Here is a 26,326-nt window from a genome sequence, read left to right on the forward strand (position 1 = left end):
GGCATAGTTCACACGTACGATAATCAGCGTTTAAGATTTCTGTTGACAATTACACGCTACGTGGTCTCTATGTAATAAATCGTTTCAATGGCCCGTGTATACCTATGCACACGTCCAAAAATATATATGTATGCCTGAACGATTCGTTTTGTCTTTTTTTTTTCTTTTTTTCTCTTTTTTCTTGTTGTTTTTCAAGTTTAATAACATCGTCGAGAATATTGCGTCACTTAAAAGTATCGCTAAGAACCACATTTAATCTTATTAAAATATATATGTATATTCGATACTCGCATCTATACGAGTGTTTTAATCCCCTACGGTCCATTGTATGTCATTACTATCAATTTCTCAATCGTAATTTTAGAAAGCACCACATTTGGTAAAACGACTTAGAGAACCGGAAGATTCTATAAATTTCATTTAAATAAAGCAGACCATAGAGGGTTAAGGAGAAATATCAATGGCTGCAATGGGCACGTTATGCGAATCGTTTCACGAATATGTCTCGTTCCACGATCGTAAACTAGCACAACGACAACTCATGTCTTTTCTTTTTTTTTCGTTTATCATCACAGACGGAAAGAGACTTAATTATATAAGGGCCAATAAATTCTATTCAATTCATCTCACTCTGACTATTCTTTTTTCGCAAAATGTCTTTTTTCTCTCTTTTGTTCTTCTTCTTCTCGTCGGTCGACCGTCAAATTCGTTCGACCGCGCGCGCATCGAAACGGAAAAAGAGTTATGAAACGAGAAACAGGATCATCGGCCATACGTGTGGTTGTTCGCATCCACTTCGAAAGATGTTACGCACTACGAACGTGCGTTACTGGAACGCTGACAATTCAGGCAACGGATAACGAGATCTTTGCACGAGCATTAACAATAAATCGCGTGTGCAAAAGACAACAAATCGCCGGCAATATCACTTAAACTATTCACAGACTTCACAAGTTTAACGCTTTCAATCACGACGAAGAATAATTTCCTATCACTCTTCCATCGTGCAATTATTTTCTCTGCCTTTATACAGATAATTGAGATTCGTTAAAACGTTCTTCGTTTACGTCCCTACATGGCTCAGTAGAGATTTCAAAGCGTTTTTGTGCTATCTATATCTCGGAGGAGAACTACGATAAAGCCGAAGAATCCTCCAACGAATAGAGGGGAGCAAGAATCGTGAGGAATTATTGTTGCGAGTTTACGAGATGCCAGAAAAGCAGGAACAGAATGAAATCATACAAAGAACGAATTATTAGAAAACACCTTTGTTAGACTTCATTTTGTTATAATTATTATTATTCAGAGATTCATTAGTGACAACATAAACTTTCTTTGCACGATTCGACATCTCAATATCTTCACATATTCGTGACAACATCTGGTGTATGTAAACTGTAAAGACGACCTTATTCCGAGAAATCACGAATTTTATTGACATACAGAATAACACTTGGCTTCTAATCATATTGACCGTAGGCAAGAAATTTCACCGATCTCGAACGGGAACACATTGCGACGCCAACGCGTCGATCAAGACGCTGAAAATCATAGCTTAAAAAATAGAACAAGAACGTTCGAAAACTATTCTAAATACTGTTCCGGTTATGCGCGTATTCTATTGTCGCCACAAAAGAAATTATATTCTCTGCCACGCTACCTCGAAGAGTATTATATTTTCCAACTGTTCTCTCTGTACTTGGTCCCACGAAATTGCACGATTATTGGTTGAATTTTAAAACTATGCCAATCATCCACTAATTGTTTCTACGATAAAAATGCTCGTTTAAAAAGGGGCTCCAATTTCGAGGGAAAGTTCTACAACACGGAAAACTAGAATATAGAAAACGAACGGCAATTGACCGATTAACGAGTTCGAAAATTGCGATTTATTCGGTTGACTTTCATCGGAATAAGGCATGCCGCTATGCATGTAAACATAAAGAAGTTGGTTGTTTTTGAAGTCGAAAGATTAGAACGCATTTCGAATAGATTAGCCAAAGGAAGGTCTCGCGGCAAACAAAACTTCCATATGTTTTTCTCTTGTACCTTCTTTTTTTGCTATTTTATTGAAGTGACGCTTTTTTCTCTTTTGTCAAGTTTTCCAATGCGAGTCGTTGTTTAAAGGAGTAGGAGTTTATAAAACAAATCGCCTGTTGCTTGTTAATGCTACGTTCAACAAGACAGTTTCGCATTTACCGCGCTTGACCGGATTATTGTAGCGTAACTTCTTTCCTTCTTTTTTCTTTTTTCTTTTTACATCTAAGTATTTCACATTCGGAGTATCTGAAAATAGAGATATCTAGCATTTTATTTTATACACTAATTTGTTGGTAACTCTCGAATACCTCCCTCTACGTGAATTCATCATGAGACTAAATATCTCGATCTATCGTTTATCTAGCCTCTTACAATGTATGTATAAGTCGTATCAAAATCAAGAAAAAAAAAATAGGTTTTGCGATTGGACGATAACGAACATGACGGTACAAGCATCTGTTTTCACTATCGTTCATGTTTTACAGTTTTTTGTTTCCTTGTTGCTGTCAGTTTTGCTTTTTTTTTTAAGGAAGTGAACACCGCAAGTTTTCGTCAAGTCTCAAAAGAGCAAATATACTCGTCTACAATGACAAGAACTTGCACACACATCTCTCGCACCACTCTCTAGTAAAGCTTTATCTTCACATTTTTGTAAGCCTAGATACGTATACATATATGTTTATATATATACAAATTACAACAAAGTAACTCCGTTGTTTGACAGCCTCTATCGCGAAATCAAAGACAGACATTAACTGTCCCGATTAGGGTGCTTGGCAAGGAATCGTCGAGGCCAGGGTAAAGGCCAGTCGTATTGTCGTGGCACCGTGCCGCCCACGTTTTTCTCGAAATATTTAAAAATAGGGAACCACCAGAGTCGGGCCAAAAAGTTGTTTGGTTCATATTGCTGTAAATACATTTCAATATGTTCTTCAGTTTTCAGAATACATTATCTTTGTCTCTTTCTTTTCTTTACTTTTTTTTTCTAACATAAAAGTAGAGAGAATTCAACAAAACAATACAACTTACCTTAAGATGTGAATTATTAGCTAACGTATGATAGATATACCATAAGCGTGTAGTTACGTAGTATGCTATGAGGACGTCCACGGTATAATGTCCGTGAGCCACCAAGACCATAATTACCCCAACAAAAACAGTAATGCCCGCAAGCCAATGAATTGGTTGACACCTTCTTGGAGAATCTGCATTTTTAAACATTCTTCTAGATTCTAGATAATACTTCTTCATACTTCTTCTTTTTCTATATAAATACCTAGCACATTTTAACAAAACATAAATGTCTCCATAACGTAGAGAAAATACTTACACTCCTTTATAATCAGGTAACTAAGTACAAGCACGACTGTATGACCGCTGTAAATGTAGTCCCCGCAGTAAGTGTGCTTGCCATTTATAGACAAGCCGAAGCCAGAAATGAGCTGCAAAACCCTTTTTATAACGAGGAGCGGACTCGTATTGTTTGCTTTAGGACTGCAGAAATACGTTTTGCTGGCGACAGGCAGTACCGTCACGTACATTGTGATACTCCTCATCATGTACAACAGTCCCATCAAGAGAAATATTCGCCTAACAACGATAAACCTGGAAGAATCAACATAAAATTTTGTAAAATAAAAATAATTTTAAATATTGCCTACAATGACATCCAAAAATTCGAAAATTTAATGGTATCTTTTTAGCTTAATTTAAGATAAAATGAAATTAAGAAAATGAAATAGATCTTGGAAATTTGAGCTAAAGCTAAAAGGATAACCATCTAAAAACTGTTGCAGTATATTGATACTAGAATTACTTGTGTCCTATTTCTGACCCAAGCCTGTCGAGCAAAAACTTTAATTTACACGTATCGGTTTCATTGATGTTCGTGTACAATACGTACCTATGTTTATGAAAAATAATAAAAACCATCGCTGAGTTGGACATTATCATAATTAAAACTTCCGACACGTTAAGGGCCCAATCCTGAGCGGCGACATTGTCCAACACTACATCCGGGAGCGGCCCGTATGTATTTCGATCAGGGACTCGTTCGTGGACCATTGCAAGGGACGCAGTAGTCAATATGAAGTTCACGACCATGAACAGAAATGCTGTAACACCAATTACATTTTCATTAGGACAACAAATATCAAATTTCTAAATAAACAAGCGAATTGAAGAAGAAACCTTATCAGCGATAACTTGAGATCAATTGAAGTGTGAATTATTCATTCTAAAAATTTATAGTAACTTTGAAAGCACAATAAAATAACTTTGAACGTTCTTAACCTATAATTCATCAGACTTACTTTAAAAACAAATATTATATCTCAGAAATAGAAAAATATAAGGATTGTATTTAAAACTAAGCAAATTTTACTCTAATTTTACCACGTGAACATGAATCATAAAAACAATTTTATAATTTGCTTATATCATAATACTTATCATATCAATATGTACATAGGTTTTAGTAGCATATGTATATTTTTTCAAATTATTTTCCAGATAATCCAATCATCTATCGATGACAATTCGATCATTGCCTTTAATCATTGACGTAACTAATACAAAACAACATTCCAGAAAACTATATAATAGTGCATCGTTTAGCTTCCAAACAATAGTAAGTAGCCAACATGTATATCAGTCGGTTGAAAATAAACCGGTGATTCAAGCATGCGGGTCACCGCAGTTAGTCGTATATCGTGCGCGCACGATACAGCACGGAGGTAACAGTCATCGTGGCGCAATTTATCCTTCTTTCTGTCGGTGAACGTACAGCTACTCCACTTTACGCGTCTATGCTTCTCTTGTTCCGAAATTTCTAGCCGACAACTCTCTCTCTCTCTCTCTCTCTCTCTCTCTGCCTGCCGCTTTTCTGGAGAATACTCTTTTCTACTTTGATACAACGAATAACAATATACTCCAAAAGTAAAACGCGAGCCCATGCTTACCAGATGCACCATATACTGGGTGTATCAAGAATTTATAAAAATTTGTACACCTTTTTTAAGTTAATTTCAAAGTTAATTTCAAGATCAATTTGTTTGATCGATTTTTTTAAAATAAAAGATTCAACGACCTCGTATGAAGTGGCATTATAATAATTTATAATCGAGCAGTTATAAAAGATGGTTCATTATTAAAGCTTTCCGCCCTTATTATGAAGGGTCTCTGAGAATGAAATTAAATATTCTATAGATTATTAAAATGACTCTTTGCATTAAATTACCTAGCTCGCCGTCTTATTTTACGACGAAGGAAGCAGGCAAACATGCATTTTGTTAAGAAAACGAGACAAATCTTCTATCATCGTAAGAAACTATTAATTATAACGTTATTTCGAAGACCACTTATCTTTGTACACTGGGTATATTAATCAAAAGCTGCGTCGTGAAACCTGGCACAACAATAACACACATTCAGAGGAAGTGGCACAGTGCCAAAATTCAGCTGGTGCTCTGGCTTCCTACCAACAAGGGAAAAGCTTTTCGAAGTCCACCCTCAAACTCGTTTCCTACATCCGCAAACATTCATGGAACAGTTTACAATTTAGTCTCCCAATAAGTTACAGAGGACGACGAAGAAATGGATCTGCGTCATTCATTAACATACCGGGTGATGTATTAAGACATGCATCCTAATGACCATTTCTCAAATTGAATCCAAACTTTCTCTACATCCATAACATGTATCTTCATATGTAGAAATCGCTATAAGTTAAACTTAGCAAAGTTTGCTTGATCCTACATATAAACTAGAAACATTGTCTGAGATAAATCATATATTTATCCTTAACCCCTTAAAAGCAAAGATAAATTATTAATCAAGTTATTAACGACAATAAGTAAAACGAAACACGTTTACGAATAATGCTTTCACCAGTCGTCACATCGATAACATGAAACGTGTGCATGATAATACGGTTGAAGAATCTTGTCACGCAACGATCTAGTTCAGAAGCAGAACGAACTTAACGGACACCGAAGGTAGTCCGTTCTAATGACTCCATCGTTTTGGATTCATCGTTCAAGAACACATGATCGGGCATGACTCTGCATTAGAGCAGCGTCCGAGCAGATCTGCATCGAAATACCAGGCCACGTAGCGACCTCGATCTCGATCTCCACGGACACCCCGTCGTGTGAATGAAGCGTACATACAGGAGAGGAGACCCAGCCCTAAAGAGAGTTCATTGCCGACGAAATTACAGGAGAAATTTTTCTCGGCTCTTCTCTTTACATAACTCGTTGGAGCACAGTATTCTGTTTGAAGTTGCTTATCATCCTCACAGTATCTAATCAAAATTTTGTCACGTGACAGATATCGCTAGATTGAACGTTGGTCTGCAGTATAACGACGGCGTTTTCCTCGCACAAGAAACTCTTGCAATTTCATAGTGGACGTAAAATCGTATCTTCATGGCTATAGAGGCCTTAAAATCCCATCTTCCAAGTTAACAAGTGTTCTTCACGACAACTCTTCTTGATCGTTATGAAGAATCTCTACACGCCTGATACTATTGTGAACGATACTCCTAGAAGAACAGCGACCTTCTTTCTCAAAAGGATTAATATTGTACCTCAAGACATATGTTCGACACGTGTACCAGACTATGTAAATGGGAAGTATAGAAAAGGTTCTGAGTTTATCCTTACCAAGAAACGTTTTCCACTTCTCTTTAGGAAAACGGGGCTCTTCCCGAAGAGGCGCGGGTATGTCGAGCTTAACGACACCATTTCCAGAGCCATTTGGTATGCCAGGATGCCGGCTAAGACTGTCGATCTTCTCGTCCTCGTCATCCACGTAATAGTCGGAACCAGATGCCACCCCGGACCACTTATCCTTGCCCTTGGTCGGTGCACCAGGTAATAATGGCTGCCGTTGATAAACGTCGCTCGATTGTGCCATTCCGTTGCTACTTCCATCAACCGTCGCCTCCACGTCCCTCTCGTGGCCCTCTCCGGCGCCCAATGGTCGATCGAAGCTTCCGTAATCACTGTGCAGACTCGTGACCTTGGGGTCCAATACCATCCTGCGAACAGAAAACGCAAGCATCATTGCAATTGCTTGTCGTTCCACGTGCCGATTTACTGAAAGCTCTTTCACGAGGAGTCGAAGGATTCCACGAACGATTCAATTATTTTTATTTTTCGAAAGCAAACCAGCAAATCTTGGCAGAGATACAAAGGTTTCCTCTTTCTGGTTTAGTTTCTTTCTATGTCAGTCTGTAAGATGAAAGGTAAGGTTGCAGCAAACGATAGTATGGAATTTTTCGGTCGACAATTATATTACGTAACATCGTAAACGATTAACTACCATTAAATTGGTGACTCCTTGAGATCGTGAAGTTCTTCGAGATTGTTTATGGTAAGTCGAGAATGTTTTCTTTCAATTTTCGGTTTTTTAACCGTGAAATATTTCTTAAATAACGCGCTGTCTCTTCTTTCTCTTATTCTATACGCTAGAAATAGCATAAAAATAGTACACAATAAAGATTTATTTTTAGACTGCGATACTATACCATTTCGTCAGAAAATCTTATTGCCTTTGTTCAACAAAATTGCATTGTTTTAAACAGCACTTATCTACAGAAACCTGGTGTATTTATCGGGCATGCGTTATTAATATATTCTTTATCTTTCAGAGAACCGAAATGAAGCTCCGGCTCGAGATTTTCTAATCGAAGGCAGACGTGTACTCGCCTGTGGGGCTTCGTGAAAACCGCTGAACAACTGAACAATTTAATGGCGCCACGGAGAACGATCAGTATCAATCTAAATGCAGATGAACCACGATTATTTATAGACAGCTTGTACACTGAATTCCAAACCGTCCTATATAGGAAACTTCTTCTTTGCCAACTATTCGATCAGGCTAGACATCTCTGTCACAGCTTCCTACCTACTTTTTAACAATCTTTTCGCCTACCAAGAAAATTCGTAGCTTGCTCTTTGTAAGCAAAAAATCAGGGCAAGCTGTTTTGTCTGCGTCGCTCGATAAAACGTTCGAGAAGCCCGCGTTTAACCGGATCGTTTGACGCTGTACGATGCAGCCGGTATAACGTTCTACTTTTAGTTATCATCGCGCTGCTGGAGTAAAAGGTTATCGTGTTAAGGATACGTGTCGACGTGGCTTGCTTTAAAAGCAACCGAGCCAACCAGGCTTTGAAATCCTGGGATGGGCGAGGCCAACCAGATATCCGGACAGGAAGTTTGCGGGAAGTGCAAAGACGTTCCGCTGATAGTACTTAGCGTCCGTGATGATGGACGGAAATGTTAACCGTTACTAGCATAACATAGCAATTTGTTAGAGGAATACAGTGGCTCATGAAAGTATATATGTACTTGCATACTCGTAGAAACCTTTCCGAATAACATTATGTGCGTTGTATAACACAAATTTTTTGATATATGACGCGATATCACGTTTCTATCGAAGTATTTGAAGTATCAATACGGTTATCATTTTTATATTGTTGAAATTTAGCACAATTTGATGTTGTATAGCGTACGATATGATAAGACTATCACGGTCATAATGATAAAGAACCAAACAAAAATGTTGAGTTTGAAGATTGAGGAGTTAAGGAAATGTTCCATGAAAATGTATAAGAGCAATAAGATATTTGTTAGAAACATAGTACGTACAACATTGATGAGCCTCAATATTTAACACGACCATTGTTTTATGGATTTATATCCATTTTTTTAACAAGTATATATTAGTAGTAAATGTTTTCTAAGTTTCATATACGCTTTCAGGTTGATTTCAAATTCTGTCAGTATAATCATGATAGTACTAATGAAATGATATGTTTTGTGTAATACACATAATACATCGTTCAAATATTTCGTGAGTCACTGTATGCAGAAGAATAACACATTGTAATACGAAATAAGAAGAGAGTACAAAATGAAAGAATGAGACAGGAGGTATGTACAAATTTCTCTGGCAATTTAACTTTATAATTTATAATTTCGAACGTTAATCGTTCGACTCGGTAGTAAATTCTTCCGAAAATTATTTCAAGACGGATCTATTATCTGATAATTCGAGTTTAATTAACTCCGAGCCAGGAGATTCTGCTCGTCGACAAGTAATGTGAATCATAGTTAATTACTGATTTATCTTTCGAAAAGGCGAGAACTCGTTCGAAAATGCTATCCCTCCTGATGACTCACTTTTTCTCATCTTTTTCTGCGTCCGAAAAATCCTTTGCTGTTCGTGACGAGGCGTAAAACGATGCGAACGAAGAAAAGCTGATCCGTGGGTGGCACCGACCGATAAGGTGATTTCTTGTAGGCGGATCTCGCGTTCTGCGCGCTGAATAAAGCGATAAATCCTGCGCAGATAATTCGATGGCTGTTCGAACGACATGAAAGCCAGCGGTACTTTATACCGTTTGATAAGACGAGAAATTACGTATCAATGCCAAAATAGCACAGTAAACTGAATTATCATAGAATATTATTTTCAATGTGTACGTCCATAAGAAGTAATACCAGCTAACAACCAACGTTTATGTAACTTCCTGCGGATTTGTGAGAATCTCCAGAGTCTCGGTAAACGTTCAAATGGTACATTATTTTTTATCTTACTCATTCGTCAAATTACTCTTAGTGATTGGTCGTTTGTAACATCGATAAAATCTTTTTTTACTACGCTTGTGAAATTAACGGCAATTAGGATCGTAGGCGGCAATTTATTAACAACAACCTCTAGAGGCACGAAGAAGGAGAAATTCCAGAAACAATATCCCGACTTTTATGTGACCGTTCGCAGAGGAACTCAGGACTTAACCTCCGTAACCCGATAAGCGCCCAAATGAGACCTTTACGACGTCACGTCGTTCCAAACCAACGACCCTTTTGACCCAACTGGAGTTACTCTATCGACGAGTTGCTTCACCACGTGGCAACCAAACTTCTCGTAACATTCGCCACGAGTGCCTCATGCTACTCGCGATAATCTCCACTTTATCTTCGTATTCCCTATCGGAAGATCTGGCATGAGATAAAGAGGAATCTGGAAAATTATTGGACCTAGATTCGAATCTCCATCCATCCCATTTATCATTTCTTGAATAGCCACTCCAACCTAGGTAGATATTGAAACCCTTCCACTTTACCTTTGGAACTTCCGATCGCATAAATTTTCTTAGATAACGTTGGATACAAAAAAAAAAAAGAAAAACGACGTGAAATGACTCACGCGTTCATTTAAAATTTAGAATATTTTTTTACGACAGCGAGAAAAACTAGTAAGTTCAAAATGTCGAGAATGGTGAATGGTCGAAATCAATTTAAGTGAATGAGTAATATACAAATGAATGTTTAACTACAGAAACAATCACTAAAAAATGGTATACAATGAGATTCTTCGTAGGTAACTTTGAATAGTTGCGAATATCCGGAATTTCTGTAAATAGTAAACGTAGTACGCTGCGAAAGTTCAATTTATAACAATTTAGATATCGATCGCATAACAAGTGCTTTCTTTCTCCATAGTTTTACGACATAAATGCTTCCAGGATTCCACAAATCCATAGGTCTCGATCAACTTAACTTGTATATGAGTCACGTCCAAAAAATCTCAATAATCTACAAGACATCCATGTTGAGATCGAATGAAATAACGAACAGGTCTACCTCGACATCGAATCTTGTTGAATTAATCTCGATATCCTTGCTCGTTCCTATCGCGTTCTCTTTCACGAATGGCACCTTGGTTTTCGCGAAGGCCGCTCCGAATAACTGGTTACTAAGCGTGGATAGAAATATTCTTGATCGAGCAACACGCGAAAAAGCATGCGTCAATTCATTTCTGCTTCGCGATCGTGGGCGTTGCGTTCCGATTCAAAGCTTTCCCAACTTTTTTTCTCCTTCTTCCTTTTTAGTTTCTCTCTCGAACTGCTCTTAGCGATCGAAAGACTAAAAACACCGACAAGGATGCTCGACCGGGATCTCCTCGATTACTTCCTGCTCGAATGCCTGTATCGAAGCTCGTCGGAAACTGGGTCATTTTTTGCCTCCGTTGTCGACCGTTCGCATAAATTACACCAACTCGCGAGTAGTGAAAAATATGTCACGTTACGACGAGGAACCGACTGCCGTCTTAATATACGAGGTGAGCGATAATTCGTAGCGCAGATACAATGGAACTCCCTTTGTAAGAACGAAACTTTAGTTAGCGCCCGATCAATCGATTCTGTGCACTTTCTGCGCTTTCTTCTTTCCCAACAGTTTAAAAACACAAGCAAAATGAATTTCGAAGAATACACAGTTTAAAAAGAAATTGATAATACACGTGGACTTGACTCATAACACTGATATCACGCAGTGTACTATTTCTGCCGCTGTTTATATATATGTTTCTTTTTGTATAGATAAAATGGTTTATACAGTGTTAGAGCTTATTTGTCGAGCTATTTGTTCGAAATGTTGACTATTGATATTAGAATAGATGATTCGTTACCATCACCTATTCTTATTGTATTCACCGAAAAAGTAATTACTAGATAAATATTGATAGCAAATAAGCCTTATATTTGAAGTGGCAATCTATAATCAAATTCCAAACGTCAATTATCGATGAGGTGTACACGTGTATTCGATTGACTTTCAAATGCATCTTTCTCCGAAAGAAACTTCAATGCAATTCTGTTATTCTCTGCTTTTGCCTTATTTTCAGCCATAGAATCTCCCTCACTCCACTTATACCACGATTTATGGACGATGATATATAAACCGGTGCGCAGTGCAGTTCCGGTTACAACGGAGAAATCTTGGATGTCTAAAAAAGAAAAAAGAAGAAGGGATTCGCCTCACGTCGAGTGAAATATAACAAAGTATTCCGAATAAGTTGACTCCGTTGACTTCCGGTGCTTCAAGTCCCGTACACACAAAGCATGCTTCAAAATTATGTAGATTATAAATGACCCAATTCCCATCTCGCAGATTGTACTCGCAACTGTTGCCGTCCTTCGACGATTAATCTACTTCTGTCATGCAAGTGTAACTCGCGGAAAATGCTATTTTCCGTTTGTCGAATAAACAAGCAAATAAAATGATAAATGCGTCAGGGATTCTAAATTATGCAGAGAAATACGAATCTTCATACAATCTACTGTATCGTTCCAAAAACGTGAGAATTTATTTTTTGTAGGCTGCACAGCGTTAGGTCTACTGTGCTTTCATGCACGTTCTTTCGATTTTCCGACCGCGTGCGTAAGTATTTAAATTTAGTTCCCGCTGCTATACGGCGAGTCATTGTTTATCGGCTGACGAAAACGTAAGAAGATTAGTCAAGTTTAGCCGAGACACCATGTATATATTTCCTGTTATCGCCGTCACGTTAGTTCATTCAGAGTCGTATTGCTAAAAAACGATTACGTGAAAAACATTGTCGCGGTGTTTTAAAAATATTATGTAAAAGATTACCATCATAACTGCTTTTAAATATGCGAACTATCGATTACGAGTGTTTCTTTCGAGAAAGATAATACATAATTAGCATTCTAGCGTTTCATTAAATTTGTTTAGCTTACAAACTTTTATCGACGACTTAGGCAATTAACATCTTAGTGGACAATTAAAGAAAACGTCGAAATTAACTGCGACATGAACATTTTTTTGATTTTAATAACAGTACGACTTCCACCGTCATTCGTAACTATTAAATACTTTGACTATTAAAGACACAATTTTGATGAATTTCTCAGATGACTTTGAATGTTAATAATGACCAGCGTAATCCTCGTAACCTTCAGAAGATTTTACGCGCCAGGTACGCAACAATGACATAATCTTTACGGCCCTCATGATCTTCGAGCGACCTTCGATCATCTCGACGATCTCGTAATGCTGCGTCCGAAAATTTTACAAAACAAAAGGGATACCTTTGTTCTAACGGAAAACATATTGACACAAAAATCACCGGAAATATGTCGTCTTGTTTTCACGACGGTTACTTATAATCTAAATTATTGCCAAAACACGCCGCAACAAACAAAATTATACCGCTTCCACCTTTTTATGACACACTTTTCCTTTGACAAAGAACCCTGTAATATAATAATATCAGCTTTAATAAGCTTTAAAAAAATATAGGTTAATCAATAATTTAGTATATGTTCCATTTACGTACAATGATATTCTATGTGCCAGTAAACCTGAATGGTGCCAGAAGAATTATCGCAATCCAACGATTTTCCTAAAAGTTGTCTTGGTACATATCGTACTACTAATCTCCAAAGGATTGAAATGAAGAAAAGAATAAGAACGAATCACACGAACAACTAATTTCCCTGTAGTAATTAAATTAATCACCCCGTAACGAGAGCAATAGTTCGATCAGTAGATGCCGCGAATAACACGATGACGCATGGTTATAATTAACGATGAGCGCGGGAACGACAAAGAAATTATTGTCCGCCGATGGGAGGCTTCCCAAGTTTGCAGTTCGTATTAGGGTTAAACCTGTCAGCCGATGAATTCGTATGATTGCATTTAGCAAATCGCAGGAGCAAAATAGATCGAAGTAAACCAGCCGGCCGGCCGGTCGGCCGGACAACGTGGATCTCTTGATTCAGCACAGACCGGGTAAACAGAAATTTATTAATCCATTTACACACGATGATGCTTTAAACAGTCCTACCACAGCTTTTAAGATGATATTTTAGTAGTCGATGCAAGTGCTTCTAAAATTACGCGTAGCAAGACTCGATGCTTTTCCGAATTAGTTTGTTTATCTAGTAGACTGTGAACTCGATTGAAAAAATAGAACTAAGAAGAGAAGAGTAGAACAGGGATTCGTTTCATCCGTTAAAGGTCAAAATGATTACTTTACTGTATAGCACTATACTTTAGATGTTAGATATATTTATGTATCTCTAAATTTCCTGCAGATGCATGAACATCCGCAGTATACTTACGAGAAAGCTCGTAAGCTTGCCACTCGTTAATATCGAGTTCTTCGAAACGTTTCTCCAAGAGATATCGATAGAATAGAAAACGAAGTCACAAGTAACAGGATTTGGCTCAGTTTCAATCACCTAACTCGCTATCGTGGAAAATTCAGGGTGGAAAAATACCACGCTATATGGATAGATGATATTTCAAATATATTTAGCTATGTATGAAAGTATTTACGAAATATCGAAGCAAGTATATTTATATTTGTTCAAGCTTGAACATCACCTTGATCCAAAGAACCAAAATACATCCAAGACCAGTCAACGCTTGATCCTATCTATTTACTTGTGATCAAAGATAATTCTATGCTCTGTAGAAATAGCAATTTATCATGTTAGATCAAAAGACCGATTGTATTAAAAAATCCACGTACATGACAAACCAGGCGATGCTTCCGGGAGAGAATTCGCGTTTTCGACGAAAGGTCACGTAATTCTTCGTGGTAAGCCGAACAAAATAGCTTGAGCCGATTGTTCCCAAGGCTTTCCATTCTATCCTTTTTCCACGTCGTTGGTCGATTTCAAATCGATATGAACATTCTCGAAATTGAAACCATACCATATCGAGCAACTTTTACCGTCAACATGCCGGGGAAACCCGCATTCTTAGCGCATGACTGTCTTTTATCGGATACTGAAGCCCGAGGAGTCAAGCCGCTATTATTTTTTCACACAAATCTTTTCGAAATATTTATCACCGACTTCGTAAAATACAACGACAACGAGTGATGTAACCAGTTATTTCCTATCGATTCGATGCTATATACAAAAGAGGTGTATAGAACTGTCGGTATTAAAGACACTTTAGCAACAGGTTAATAAACCATGGGACTGTATAATCGTATTTATTCCGAAATTAAACGCGGTGTTTCGTCCGATGACTCTTTGCGTAGCCCGAAATTTATCCTTCGATCGAGGCTCCCACTTGCTACGTCAACATAATTAGTTGGACCGTAATAATCATAAGGAACTGTCGTAAAATTAAGCAATTCGATTTAACCATTAAGACCATTAAATGGTATAAAATACCTTCGAGTCAAAATGTTCCTTATGGTTATTGTTCCATCAGGTAAAAAGTGGGGAAACGTGGGTTTCCCACGTTTCCCGAGACTTGCAAGCGACCGGTGGTGGGACGACCAACACCCAGCAACAGTTTTCCTCTGCGACAGCGTCGTTACCGAACTTTACTGGATCTACGACTACAGAACAGTCAACATCTCTGCACTGGGTTCACTACTTTAACTCAGTCAACATATATCTAATTAATATGTATATATACGCAACGAGCGTAATCATCTTGTCTACAATTGTTGTTGGTATAAAGAGTACATTATAACCTGTTACCTCAGCGTTGTAATTAATTCAACTACCTCTATTATCTTAAACGAAATAGGGGATCGATCAGTTTCGTGGCGTCGATTGTAAAATCGTAACAGGAATTTACGACTCCCGTTGACGCGCTTCCTTGAGATTGCGTCTCCCCGCGAATGGTCGACAAAAACACACGGAGGAGTAAAAGTCGTGAAACTTTCGCGTGAAAGACAAACAGCCTAACTAGCCGATAAAAAGAGTACTCGCTAAAATAACGGGACGTGATGGAAAAGGAAGAAAAAATGTTGTCAAGATATCTATTCTACCAGCGTGACTGAGAAAATTATAAAATAGAAAAATATTTCCATGTTTTACGTAGATTCTATATTAACGCGTATTTCAATTACCTTCTAACGTCGAGCACTATGCCAAATGGAACATCATTCGCACATCTTATCGAATAACTTTTCAATTGCACCGCCTTGTTTTCCCAACGAATCAGTAATCCTCTACTTCTAACCGTAACTGCTTTCTCATGAACGTCCATGAAGCAAAACAGACTAATCTGATTCGTTCCATCAAATGTCGTTCCGTCATCATGTTCATCATCCTTCGAAGCAATTGCAGCACATGGACTGCTCGTTGAACAATTCGATCGAGCCCAATCGAGCAAGCTGAAGCGATTCAACATCGTCCAACGTTCGACTCACACGTTATTTAATCACCAGAGCTAAGAACTTTAAAACCGTAGCAAGTAATATTTTCGTAGGCCATAGAAATACTGACGGTTTAATCGTTGATAATCCGCAACATCGTCGTGATGCAGACGGTGACACAGAAGATACAAACGAACCATTCGCCTGTATAGGTATCGGGCTTATCAACTCGAACATATCACAAAATGCACAACGATAAAACATAATGTAAATAACAGCAAACGATTACTCCGATCAAACTTTCCACGAAATGCAGGCGATGTATCTTTTCGTCCAATCGGCTGTGAAACGTTTACACGTGTCGAATACCGTGAAATCGAGCAAGAAAAATTAAGATGGCCAACTAGTCCAAAATTATATATGTATATGTACTTGGGTCGTTTGTACAGATAAATTAGAATTTCGAGAGAAGACAGAAGAGAAAACGAATTAAACGGTGTTGATCGAATTGGAAAAATAATTCAGGGAATGAGCCGCTTCGAGAATGGTAACAATGAAAGACGGAATAAATATTTATCGTGATCTCTTTCGCGAACGATCGTTGCGCTTTCCAACGCACAGCAGAATGCATCGAGGGTAACTGGCTTCTTCCACGAGCAATTAATTTTCTTATCGTTGCCAGGCAAAGTTTTCTCGATACAATGAGCCGATTAAAAACCGTCTTCGTGAACCGATAGTCTAGCTAAACGATTGTATAGTCAATGTGCGCTCCTTCACCATTGGTCGGAGATATTCCTTTTCTTTCTAGTTCTAACAAGTGTTTTGGTTTTGGAATTGCATATTCAAAGAAAATTCGATATCTCTTGCTATTCTGTTAGTTTCTTATTAAAACTGAACAGTATTGTATACAGTAGGTCAGATAGCTTTCACTTGGCACGATGATGACAGATTAAGAATGTCGTAAAACAATTAGCTTATACTTTCGACAAATTGTGGAAATGCAATTTTATATAACTTCTGCCGATAAAAATATATTGCAGAGTAATATTGAAGATAGGATGACTGACACATATATAATTTCCTAGCGCCATTCGATAAATGTAAAGAGACAAGATGAAGAAAAACTATCAATTTATAAGCAAAAACTTCCCGTCGACATATAAATCCTCATTTAATTCTAAAAAAAGAAAAAGAATATTTATATTATAGGTAGCTAGGGAAATCCTAAATATATATAACCGATAAATTGTCAACTTAAATATATCTCTCACAGTTTCCTATGTGATTACTAAGTACAAGAAAGATTTAATTGAAATAGTAGTCAACAACAAAGTAAAAACGAACAGTAGAAAAACAGATTGTAGCAGACATTGATCTAATGTTAAAGTTACATAAATAACCCCTATACGGTATGTGTTATCTAAATGATCGGTTACATTACTGATCGATTATATCCGAGTTAAACTTGCGATTGCAATTATTATCTGGACTTTGGTAATTGCCACATACCTAAGCAACATTGGCGTAACGTCGCGTGAAATCAAGAAAGATGCAGCCAACGAGGTAAGCAACAATCGATAAGGTACAACGCAGATACTATAAGAGGTATTGATCCAGCTGCATATTTCCAGATCACCGCAATTCTAGAACGACACAGACGTAGCTGGCTTGGACAAGAAAAATCCAGAAGTTTATACAATTACGCAACAATTCACCATATTGAGCTGCAACATGTGCACAATCACAAAACAGCCGTGTCGACGTTTGGCGCCGTCGTAATTGTCCAAATAGCTGGTCGCGCACAGAAGGCATCGTAAAATAATATACATATTCCGAATACATTCGAAGAATTCTAAAATTCCAAACAAATTACTAATCAATCGATATTAAATAAAATGAAGAGTTTATGTATATTATATTTATAGTTTATATACAGACCGGCCGTTTCGAAACGATAAGATCATCAACGGTTCAGAAGATAATAAAGGCAATTAAAACCAGATTACGAACTATTTTAACTGAATTTTTTAGCGATAATAATGATTCATGTCTGATAATGATCAAGAAAACTGGTAAGCACGTCAATCTCGGCGTTAATGTTAAACAATCGTTCCTTAAAAGTATACAAATTTCGAAACATTAATAGAAAATTTTCTGAAATGATAATGAATTTCTTAACGAGTTCAATGTTCTATATGTCCAATACATCTACTTCTCAGTGCATTAATCATAAGAAAATAGTTCAGCAGACGCGAGAACGCAGTATGACGAATGTAAAATGCATCCAACAATAACGTCATCGCGACAATGATTCCGGAACGGCGCGGAAACTCGGAGTTCATTGTAAAAGATGTATTTACGTCACACCCGATCTGTGACTCATTTCCTCTTTCCCAGTAATTGATTCACAGTTCCACCTACAATAATTGACATTCGAATTTTCTATTGCAGGCTCAAACAGATCGATGAATCGACAGGTGCACAATTTACAACGAAATTTAAAAAAGAAGAGAATATTTTTCCAACAAAATATTTTTCTTTTTATCAAGTTTTATATTTTATTTTCAGTGTATTAATGATATGAAATTCAATGAACTTTAACCTAAACGATTGTTATATAAATGCTATAATAAATATAATGGTATGCAAATACCTTTTCTAGTCACTATTTATGTACAAGTTCCCGTGAACCTGTGGCTCCTAATATTTCCTATATTTAAAAATAGTTTTAATCTGTTTCGAAGTATCAGATATTGCGTGGTCTCTTATCGAAACAAGTAATCACGATCACGTGACCAAACAGTCTACGTTCAGAGAATCTGATATAACTTTAATCACGCTATCGCTATCACATTGTATTTGACCTCACCATTTATCATCGGTTCAACGATTCCTAACTCAGTGCTCAATAATGCACGCCGTAAATTCAGACCGCACCGTACACGCGAATTGCTTCCTTAAGACTAGTTAAACTATTCTGATACTTGTTTACCAATGTCATACACACCTCTACAATTTAAACGATTAATAATTTTGCATATATATAGGCTATTGCGGCATACATAAAGTGGCTCACGAAAGTATTTAACTTACTGTAGAAAACTTTCATGTACATATTATGTGCATCGTATAAAACATTTTGAAACTTCATTAACACTATATATAATGAGACGCGACTGCCATGATCATATTAGTTAAATTTAAAACTAATCTGAAAATGTATATGAAAATTACAAAGTATTTACTGCATTTACTAAATATATAATATACGGCATGAATAGCCACCTTAAACATATAATAAGTGCTACAAATGACCTACCTAAATATCGAGGCTTATTAATATAATGGATAATTGATTGCATAAATACCTATCTCTGAGTATAAATACGATCTCTGAGAAATATTATATATACTCTATTTACTATTATATATCTTGTAACTTTCATGTACATTATCAAACTTATTTCAAACTCCGCCAATATTAACATGACAATTGTCACTATAATGTTAATAAAATTCGAAAATGTTTCATCTTACATACATAATATATTCATAAAATATGTCGTGAGTCACTATATACATGGTACTGTACTAACGACGGTCCCAACTTTTCATCAATTTCCCGCATATTATAGGTACGTATCGATTTCATTCTATAGACACGGTTTCAAGTATGAAGCGTTGTCTCTGACAAATGCAAAAATCGTGTAGGGTGAGTCCTACTAATTGTTAGACGAACAAATAAATCAATGCCAATAATTCACAACCGAGCGAATCGTATCAACTAGTACAGCAAATTTACGATCGGTTATATACGTTTCTAAGTTATCTAAACAGTACTATAACGTTTTTAAAAAGTAAACGATAGTTCTTTTCGGACAAATTCAACTTTGCTTCACCTTGACACTCTCTAAACTTCAAAACACGCAGAAACAAGTTATAGCGCAAAAGTCAACAAAAAGCGATATTTTCAATTTTTTTTCTCTATATGTAATAAAGATGTAATATTATAAACTTACATTTTGTGGTGATACAAAAATACGTCGTATTTCGATATGAATATTTTTTTCCAATTTGCATTACACAATTGAATTATATTAAATATATTTGTAATCGTTAATGACATTGTTTTGGCTTGAACTTCGATATGCCAACTAGAATATTTGTCAGACCTTGCCAATAAGTTACACTAACGCATTGTGTCGCCTCTATCGATCATTCCTCATTTTTCAAACACACGTTTTCGTAACACATACAAATCTAACTACAAACAAAAAATAATTACTTTCTTACGTAAGTTGCCGATGAATAAACGATGCATTCAGGAAAGACTGTCGACGAATAGTCACTGATAATACGCATAAGTAACAAATGTTGTTGATAATACGTATCAAAATTTATTGGACGTACATATTGCAAATGCATCAGTATCGATGCGAGAAAAAAAAAGAAGCGAAACGAAATCTGTCCAGCAGTAGTTCTATCTACTTACATGTCCAGCAAAATAACAGTTTGCACCGGTCTCATGTTCGTATGCTACGTAAATAATACTACTAACCGACAGAGCTTGATAATTAAGCAAGAAAAAAGAGGAAAGACGTAAACAGAGACCGAAATAGGCACAATATCCACAAGAGAGGGAAACACACTAGATACGTTATGGTACGTGATTATGGTAGACTAGCGACCGCATTATTAAATGTAATACTATAACATCCTTATGTGCAGCTCAATATGGGCACGATTAGTTTCCTTAATAAACCAAAATACTTAGGAATCGAACAAACTACTGTTTCGTATACGATCAGAAATTTCATTGACGCGTAAACATTGAGGGAGTGCCAGTAAATAGGTTGGCATTCGTCGAATGCATTAATCGTGAAATTGACGAAAAAAGAAAATATGTGTAGGAAAGGCAAAGATCGTGAAAATATATATATAATTACATTTACACCGTTTCAGGAAGATGAAAGAAGTAAATTTTGACACATGTTACTGACGATACTTTACGTACTTGATGTCTCGAAACTTTTCGACGAAACTTAATGGTAATCGTTCACGTAAATCCACACCATTAACAGAACTTGATTTGTCACTTGCACAAATAAGAACGAGATCACCTTAAGACTGTCATGATTTCCGTGACGAATGTCCAGCAACACAGCTTTAAGCGAAGGAGTCCGAATCGACTGTACCAAGGTCTCGTGAAAGGTGCGACACCAAAAACTACCCGAATCACGTAACTGCGACTACATTACTCGGCCAGGTTCGAAGGTCCCTGCACGATTTACGTTACCGACAGTACTTCAAATAACTTTATTTTCAAAGAAATATATAAACACGAACGTTCTGGCAAATCTACACTGTTTAAGCATACACATATCGTCAATAACAGGGACTGTAACTAAATTCATATCGAAGAATCAAGATTTAAACGTCGAATACTTCTCACGGTACAATTTTTGATTTACATTAATTAAGTGAGAGTCAGAATTGGCCGTACAAGGTTTCGTGAGAAGCACGGACGCCAAAAATACACTGCGAGAAGTAGCAACGTAGGTAAGCAACTGAGAGTCAAATGATTCGTACTGTTCTCTGGTCAAGCCGTTAGGTGCACGTGTACCCAGAGAAGCAAACACGCACGCGCGCATTCGAACATACACAGGTGGTTCAGAGGGATCTTGCCTTTACCTCATCGCCCTTCGACAGAGGACCAAGACCGATCGATCACTTGCTTCGAAGAACGCACCACGCACGATACGCCAATTCTAACAAAAATTGCCGTTCTGCTTTTTTAACACATTTTGTTTTTAACACTTCACTTCCAGCTTTTCGTTGCACTTCCGAAAATTTTGTAAGAAACTATACAAACAAACTAGGAAGCGATTATTAACCTTGTTACCGGCTCCTCAGCTACCAAACTATTATATTGCGTATAGTTCTCATGGTATGTATGGTACAAGATCCTCTTAAACATGTAAAGCCGAATAATTATAATTCTTTGTCACTAAAACTATTGTAGAATTATATCTTTCGTAGAACTACTCCAACTACCAGTCGACTTACATGAAACACGGTAATTATGAACCGCGGTTAAGGCGATTTCCCGGAACATGGGAGACATGAAATGCTTGATGTTTCACCAGCAAAGACCACAGAGAAACTACTCGAAAGGTTCGAGTTTGACGTATCACAGGAAACGAGGACTTGGATGGTAGGAGAGTTAGATCGAGGCGGGTAAAGCCCTGCAGCGTGCATTAGGTTTTATGACTGCCAAGGTCAGCTGCTTTCCATAAGAATGGCGCTGTGAACATCTCAACAACTGCAGCTCAATTAGTAGAGGAACAAGCACCAGCTTAATCCAGATATGATTATCATTCTTCCATAAGAAGATTTTGCAAGATAAATATATATATTCATGTTTTGCGATTTTCCAATGTTTACGCAACTCAACGTTCTTCTGGAAAGATGGAACATTATCTGACAATAATACAAAAATTGAATTAATATATTCTATTTAGAATCTAAATAGAAGAAAAATTACTTAAGAAATACCACAAGAAATACCACATTTGAACATATGAACTGAATTGTAGTGATAATGGAATTAACGTTTCCTCACGTGCGCCCTATATATATGGAGCTCTCGAATTTGCTCTCAATATAGAAACTCTGTAAATTACAGTTTTATAAATCCAGTTATAAAGCAAATAAATTTCATGCTTCACTTCAATTAAAGTTCCTGAGTTAACCGTTTTTCATAATAGAAAATTTGTATGTATCAACTGTTACTTCTTGTGACAGAAGTAACAGCACATCACGATTGCTTGAAATTAATATTATGGCGGTTATCGACCAGTTTTCGAACGAAACATCTGTCTAGGGGAAAAACATAATCAAATCACGTGTTCGCCCACACGTGCTGCTACGTCTTACAATTAGTAATAATAGATACGCGTAAATTTGTTTCTTATCTTCATCAAAAACAGCGTATATAAGCCTGATTAGCTTTTTATACATTATTTTTATTACTGACATTATTATTTAATAACATCTAATAATTGTATATTGGAGCAGATGATAATGAATCCAATCGATAAGGTAGTAAGTTTGTTTATAAAAAATCATTATGCTTGAAGTGACAATATGATGATATATAAGAAAAATAGTTGGATTATGCGTGAGAATGACATAGCTATCTTTTAATGAGTTAATATAGATGAGTTAAATGCATTAAATTCTTCAATTCACTGAACGCTGATACTACAATAATGCATCCTATCCTATACAGTATACGTATACGTAACGGTTTCATATTTATTTCGACGAAAGCAACAAGAAAAGCATGCACGATACAATTCTGAATTTGTATGACTTGCATATTTATCGCTACAAACATGAACAAACATTATTATTAATATTTCGAAACATTAATAAACTTAAGCAACACTGTATCGATACTAATATGTCTGAAAAATATTACATTCCACACTGTTACAACTTTATATAACGACAATGCTATATTTACATGTAAAGTGAACAATTACTCTAACTACTTTGAAGTGTTGGAGAAGACATAAGTAGGATAGTACATACTGCGAACTCGAAACAAAATTGTGTCGTACGTTACAATATTAGAATAAAGATCATTAATTTTAATGCATTCATCATCGCGACACGATTGTTTACAATCTGGAAACGTATAAGTTCGAGACACACTCGTTTTATCTATTACGACAATACGTAAACGTTGAGAAAAACAGTATCGATATCTGTAGACCAAATATCTGCATACCTTGTTAAAGCACTGGGCAATTCAACCTTGACAGGCAATCTTAACTTGTGCATTTTATTTCTACGTATGCACACACTACTTTACGATTTCAGTTTTATCTTTTTTTCTTTCACTACGAGCAACGTGCTACAGAAGCGTGCGATTTACGACAAACGATTGTAAGAAAAAACATAACCAACAAACGTGGGTCTCGACTTTCCTCGGATTGGACAATGCGTTCACGCGTGAGTGCAACAGAAAGGCAAAAAAACACATGTATCAAATAACACGTAAACTAACCAACAATACTTGAAAGGGGAAGAATTCAAGTGAATAACTTTTACATGGACACTTGGATGGCTAACGACTCCTTTCTGGTTCACAATCTTTCAGGGATGGTTGAAGACTAGATCTACGACGCAAACTCATATCGCGATCACTTTATCATTTCAATTTAGATGACCGGCTGTACGATGTTCGTTCATTACACTCACTGCCCACACTCAACGTTTTTATGGGATCCACTGTGTACCATGCAGTTCCAGAAAATTGACACTTAAACAAAAAAAAAATTGAAGATGGCGTCAACCAAAGGGCTGTGAAAATGTAAAATGAGAAGAACTGGTCGAGAAAGCCAAAGCGTTCTGAATCATTGTTGCATTTTCCTTCTGGTACAAGCCATCACATTCTTTAAAGCGACACGCGCATAGCGGCGATTCCTGTAGTCGATTGGAGTTTACTACCAACAGTTGTTAATCGTTGACTTTATCGACTTGCGTTTTAGCGGTATATTCAAATGTATTTTGAAAATTTTCTTATTCGTGTATTCATTTTCTATGTCATCGCAAAATTAATTGTCAAATAATTGTTTTAAAGCTATAATATCTATATTTAAAAAACATAATAACAAATATTTTTGTATAAAAGTCTATAAAAATATAAAATAAATATGTATCTTAAATTTACGCTATTCGTATCGTTACGCTTACTTATCTTTTAATAAATGAACAAAAAATTGAATCTTTTTTTTAAAAGATATTAATTAGAAAATACTTACAATTAAATGATTTCCAATCTAATTTAACCTTACAATTATTATACTTAGAAATTAATGATAGTTGATATCCGTTTCTAACAAAATTAACGTTAATATTGCTATATAATAATTGGTCGCACCTTTTGTCATTCATTGGACTTAACTTTAAATGTTTGAACACAAATCTCTTATCATGACGGATATAATATAACATAATACAATTATCTAACACGATAAGAAGACATTGATGTTTAAACATTATATAGTTAAATAAGCTTAACATTAGTGACAAGCACTAAAAGCATAAGCAGCTTGTTCGGAAATCCGCGTTCACTTACTTACCTAAGCAACGCTTTCCTCCAGCAGTAATCCGTTTCGATTACAAGCAGCTGCAATTTCATCATATACGTCGACGTTGCTCAAGACATATAATATCGTCGAACACGTCGATTGATGCTCGTTTTCGAACACCAAATTTAGAATATTTTTTCAACTTTCTGTTCACAAATTGTATGCGTATGTTTCTGTTCAGGGCGCGACTCGTGGACGACCTAATTCACGGCTTATCGATCAATCAAAAACAAAGTGCTCGTACACGCAGAGATAGACGAATAACTAACGGCAAAGGAAACACATCGCGGACCTCTGTAAATTCCTTTTCAGTCCCCGAATATCGTCGCACGTTGTTCCAAAATTTCGATCACGATATATACATATATATCGCGCACCAGGACATACCGCGACGGAGCTTTTCTTCGTCTTTTCTCTCTATATCTTCTTGTTAAATGTCCTTACGATCTCGTAGGCGTTTAACTTTCTTGAAGAAATACTCCGCGGATGGATACCACGGTCGCATTTCGTCTCGTTACAGTGAAACTTGAGTTGTGAACGAAAAGACAGTGGAGCTTTCGTCGAGTCTCCACTGGAAAGCCCATGAGCGGCGCCGCGCACCAGGTCATTTTGAAAAGCGCAAGCGCTCTTTCATAGATCGCGCTTTTCTTATAAGCGACTCGATGGACTGATGGCAACCACTGACGTCATTGCAAAAAGGAAATTCATTCAGGAATGTTCGACGCCTCTGCGTCTGTAAGGCCAAGGACCTTTCCTTAAAAACTAGTAGCCATCTATAATCAAGCCTCTTGAAAAATACTTTCATATAAGCTGTAGATCGTGATTTTATTCGCTATGATATTTTAGGACTATTTTAAATTATTTCATAATATTTAGTATATAATAGTACTTCATTAACTTGTTACGGATTAGAATCTTTCTTAGCCAGTTGTTGAGAGAGGCATATATTTAAGAAATTTTGAACATCTCTCTTTTCTATTGAGTGTAAGTAAGATATGGATATGCCCATACCCAAACACATTTGTTGTATATTGTAATACTACATCTATCGTAAGGCCGACTGCACGAAGTTAGTACCATGAACTACTAAGGTTTAGGGATAGTAGTGGTTTGTTAAGGAAGTACAATCGCGTCCTTATTAAAGTGGCACTACTGTAAATACAAATTCCTTTTTTAGA

The 26,326-nt window shown here is 36.7% G+C and overlaps 1 protein-coding gene and 3 long non-coding RNA genes across 13 annotated transcripts; 2 read left to right on the forward strand and 2 right to left on the reverse strand.

The window, feature by feature from the left end:
* Positions 1 to 1,708: 1,708 nt before the first annotated feature.
* LOC117212177 (phosphatidylcholine:ceramide cholinephosphotransferase 2-like) lies at positions 1,709 to 25,738 on the reverse strand. Of its 10 annotated transcripts, none has more exons than XM_033456716.1 (6): positions 25,140 to 25,738; positions 6,705 to 7,081; positions 3,944 to 4,154; positions 3,371 to 3,645; positions 3,070 to 3,245; positions 1,709 to 2,947 (listed from the first exon to the last, which is right to left on the reverse strand). In XM_033456716.1, exons 1-6 carry the CDS (start codon positions 25,199 to 25,201, stop codon positions 2,792 to 2,794), a joined length of 1,257 nt encoding a protein of 418 aa, XP_033312607.1. In that variant the 5' UTR covers positions 25,202 to 25,738; the 3' UTR covers positions 1,709 to 2,791. The 10 variants fall into 10 exon arrangements, with proteins under 10 accessions (XP_033312607.1, XP_033312610.1, XP_033312612.1 ...); XM_033456719.1 differs by lacking the exon at positions 25,140 to 25,738 and adding an exon at positions 24,106 to 24,415; XM_033456721.1 differs by lacking the exon at positions 25,140 to 25,738 and adding an exon at positions 24,062 to 24,415.
* LOC117212181 lies at positions 4,811 to 6,659 on the reverse strand. The gene is made up of 2 exons (XR_004488411.1): positions 5,662 to 6,659; positions 4,811 to 5,563 (listed from the first exon to the last, which is right to left on the reverse strand). It is a non-coding gene; the product is annotated as an uncharacterized LOC117212181 (long non-coding RNA).
* On the forward strand, positions 7,298 to 12,129 carry LOC117212179. Its single transcript, XR_004488409.1, has 3 exons — positions 7,298 to 7,416; positions 7,694 to 8,381; positions 11,740 to 12,129. It is a non-coding gene; the product is annotated as an uncharacterized LOC117212179 (long non-coding RNA).
* LOC117212180 lies at positions 21,850 to 22,720 on the forward strand. The gene is made up of 2 exons (XR_004488410.1): positions 21,850 to 21,934; positions 22,027 to 22,720. It is a non-coding gene; the product is annotated as an uncharacterized LOC117212180 (long non-coding RNA).
* Positions 25,739 to 26,326: the final 588 nt, after the last annotated feature.

The sequence above is a fragment of the Bombus bifarius genome, unplaced genomic scaffold, assembly GCF_011952205.1.
Source record: "Bombus bifarius isolate JDL3187 unplaced genomic scaffold, Bbif_JDL3187 scf7180000008285, whole genome shotgun sequence".
NCBI classification, from domain to species: domain Eukaryota; kingdom Metazoa; phylum Arthropoda; class Insecta; order Hymenoptera; family Apidae; genus Bombus; species Bombus bifarius.

Bases quoted from the DNA above. Each gene is read 5' to 3' on its own strand.
- LOC117212177 (XM_033456714.1), bottom strand. From the start codon at position 16,022: ATGTTGAATCGCTTCAGCTTGCTCGATTGGGCTCGATCGAATTGTTCA. The intron at 4,155-6,704 runs GTAAGGATAAAC...TTGGTGTTACAG, and splicing joins GAAGTGGAAAACGTTTCTTG to CATTTCTGTTCATGGTCGTG. The intron at 2,948-3,069 runs GTAAGTTGTATT...ATGTATTTACAG, and splicing joins CTAATAATTCACATCTTAAG to CAATATGAACCAAACAACTT.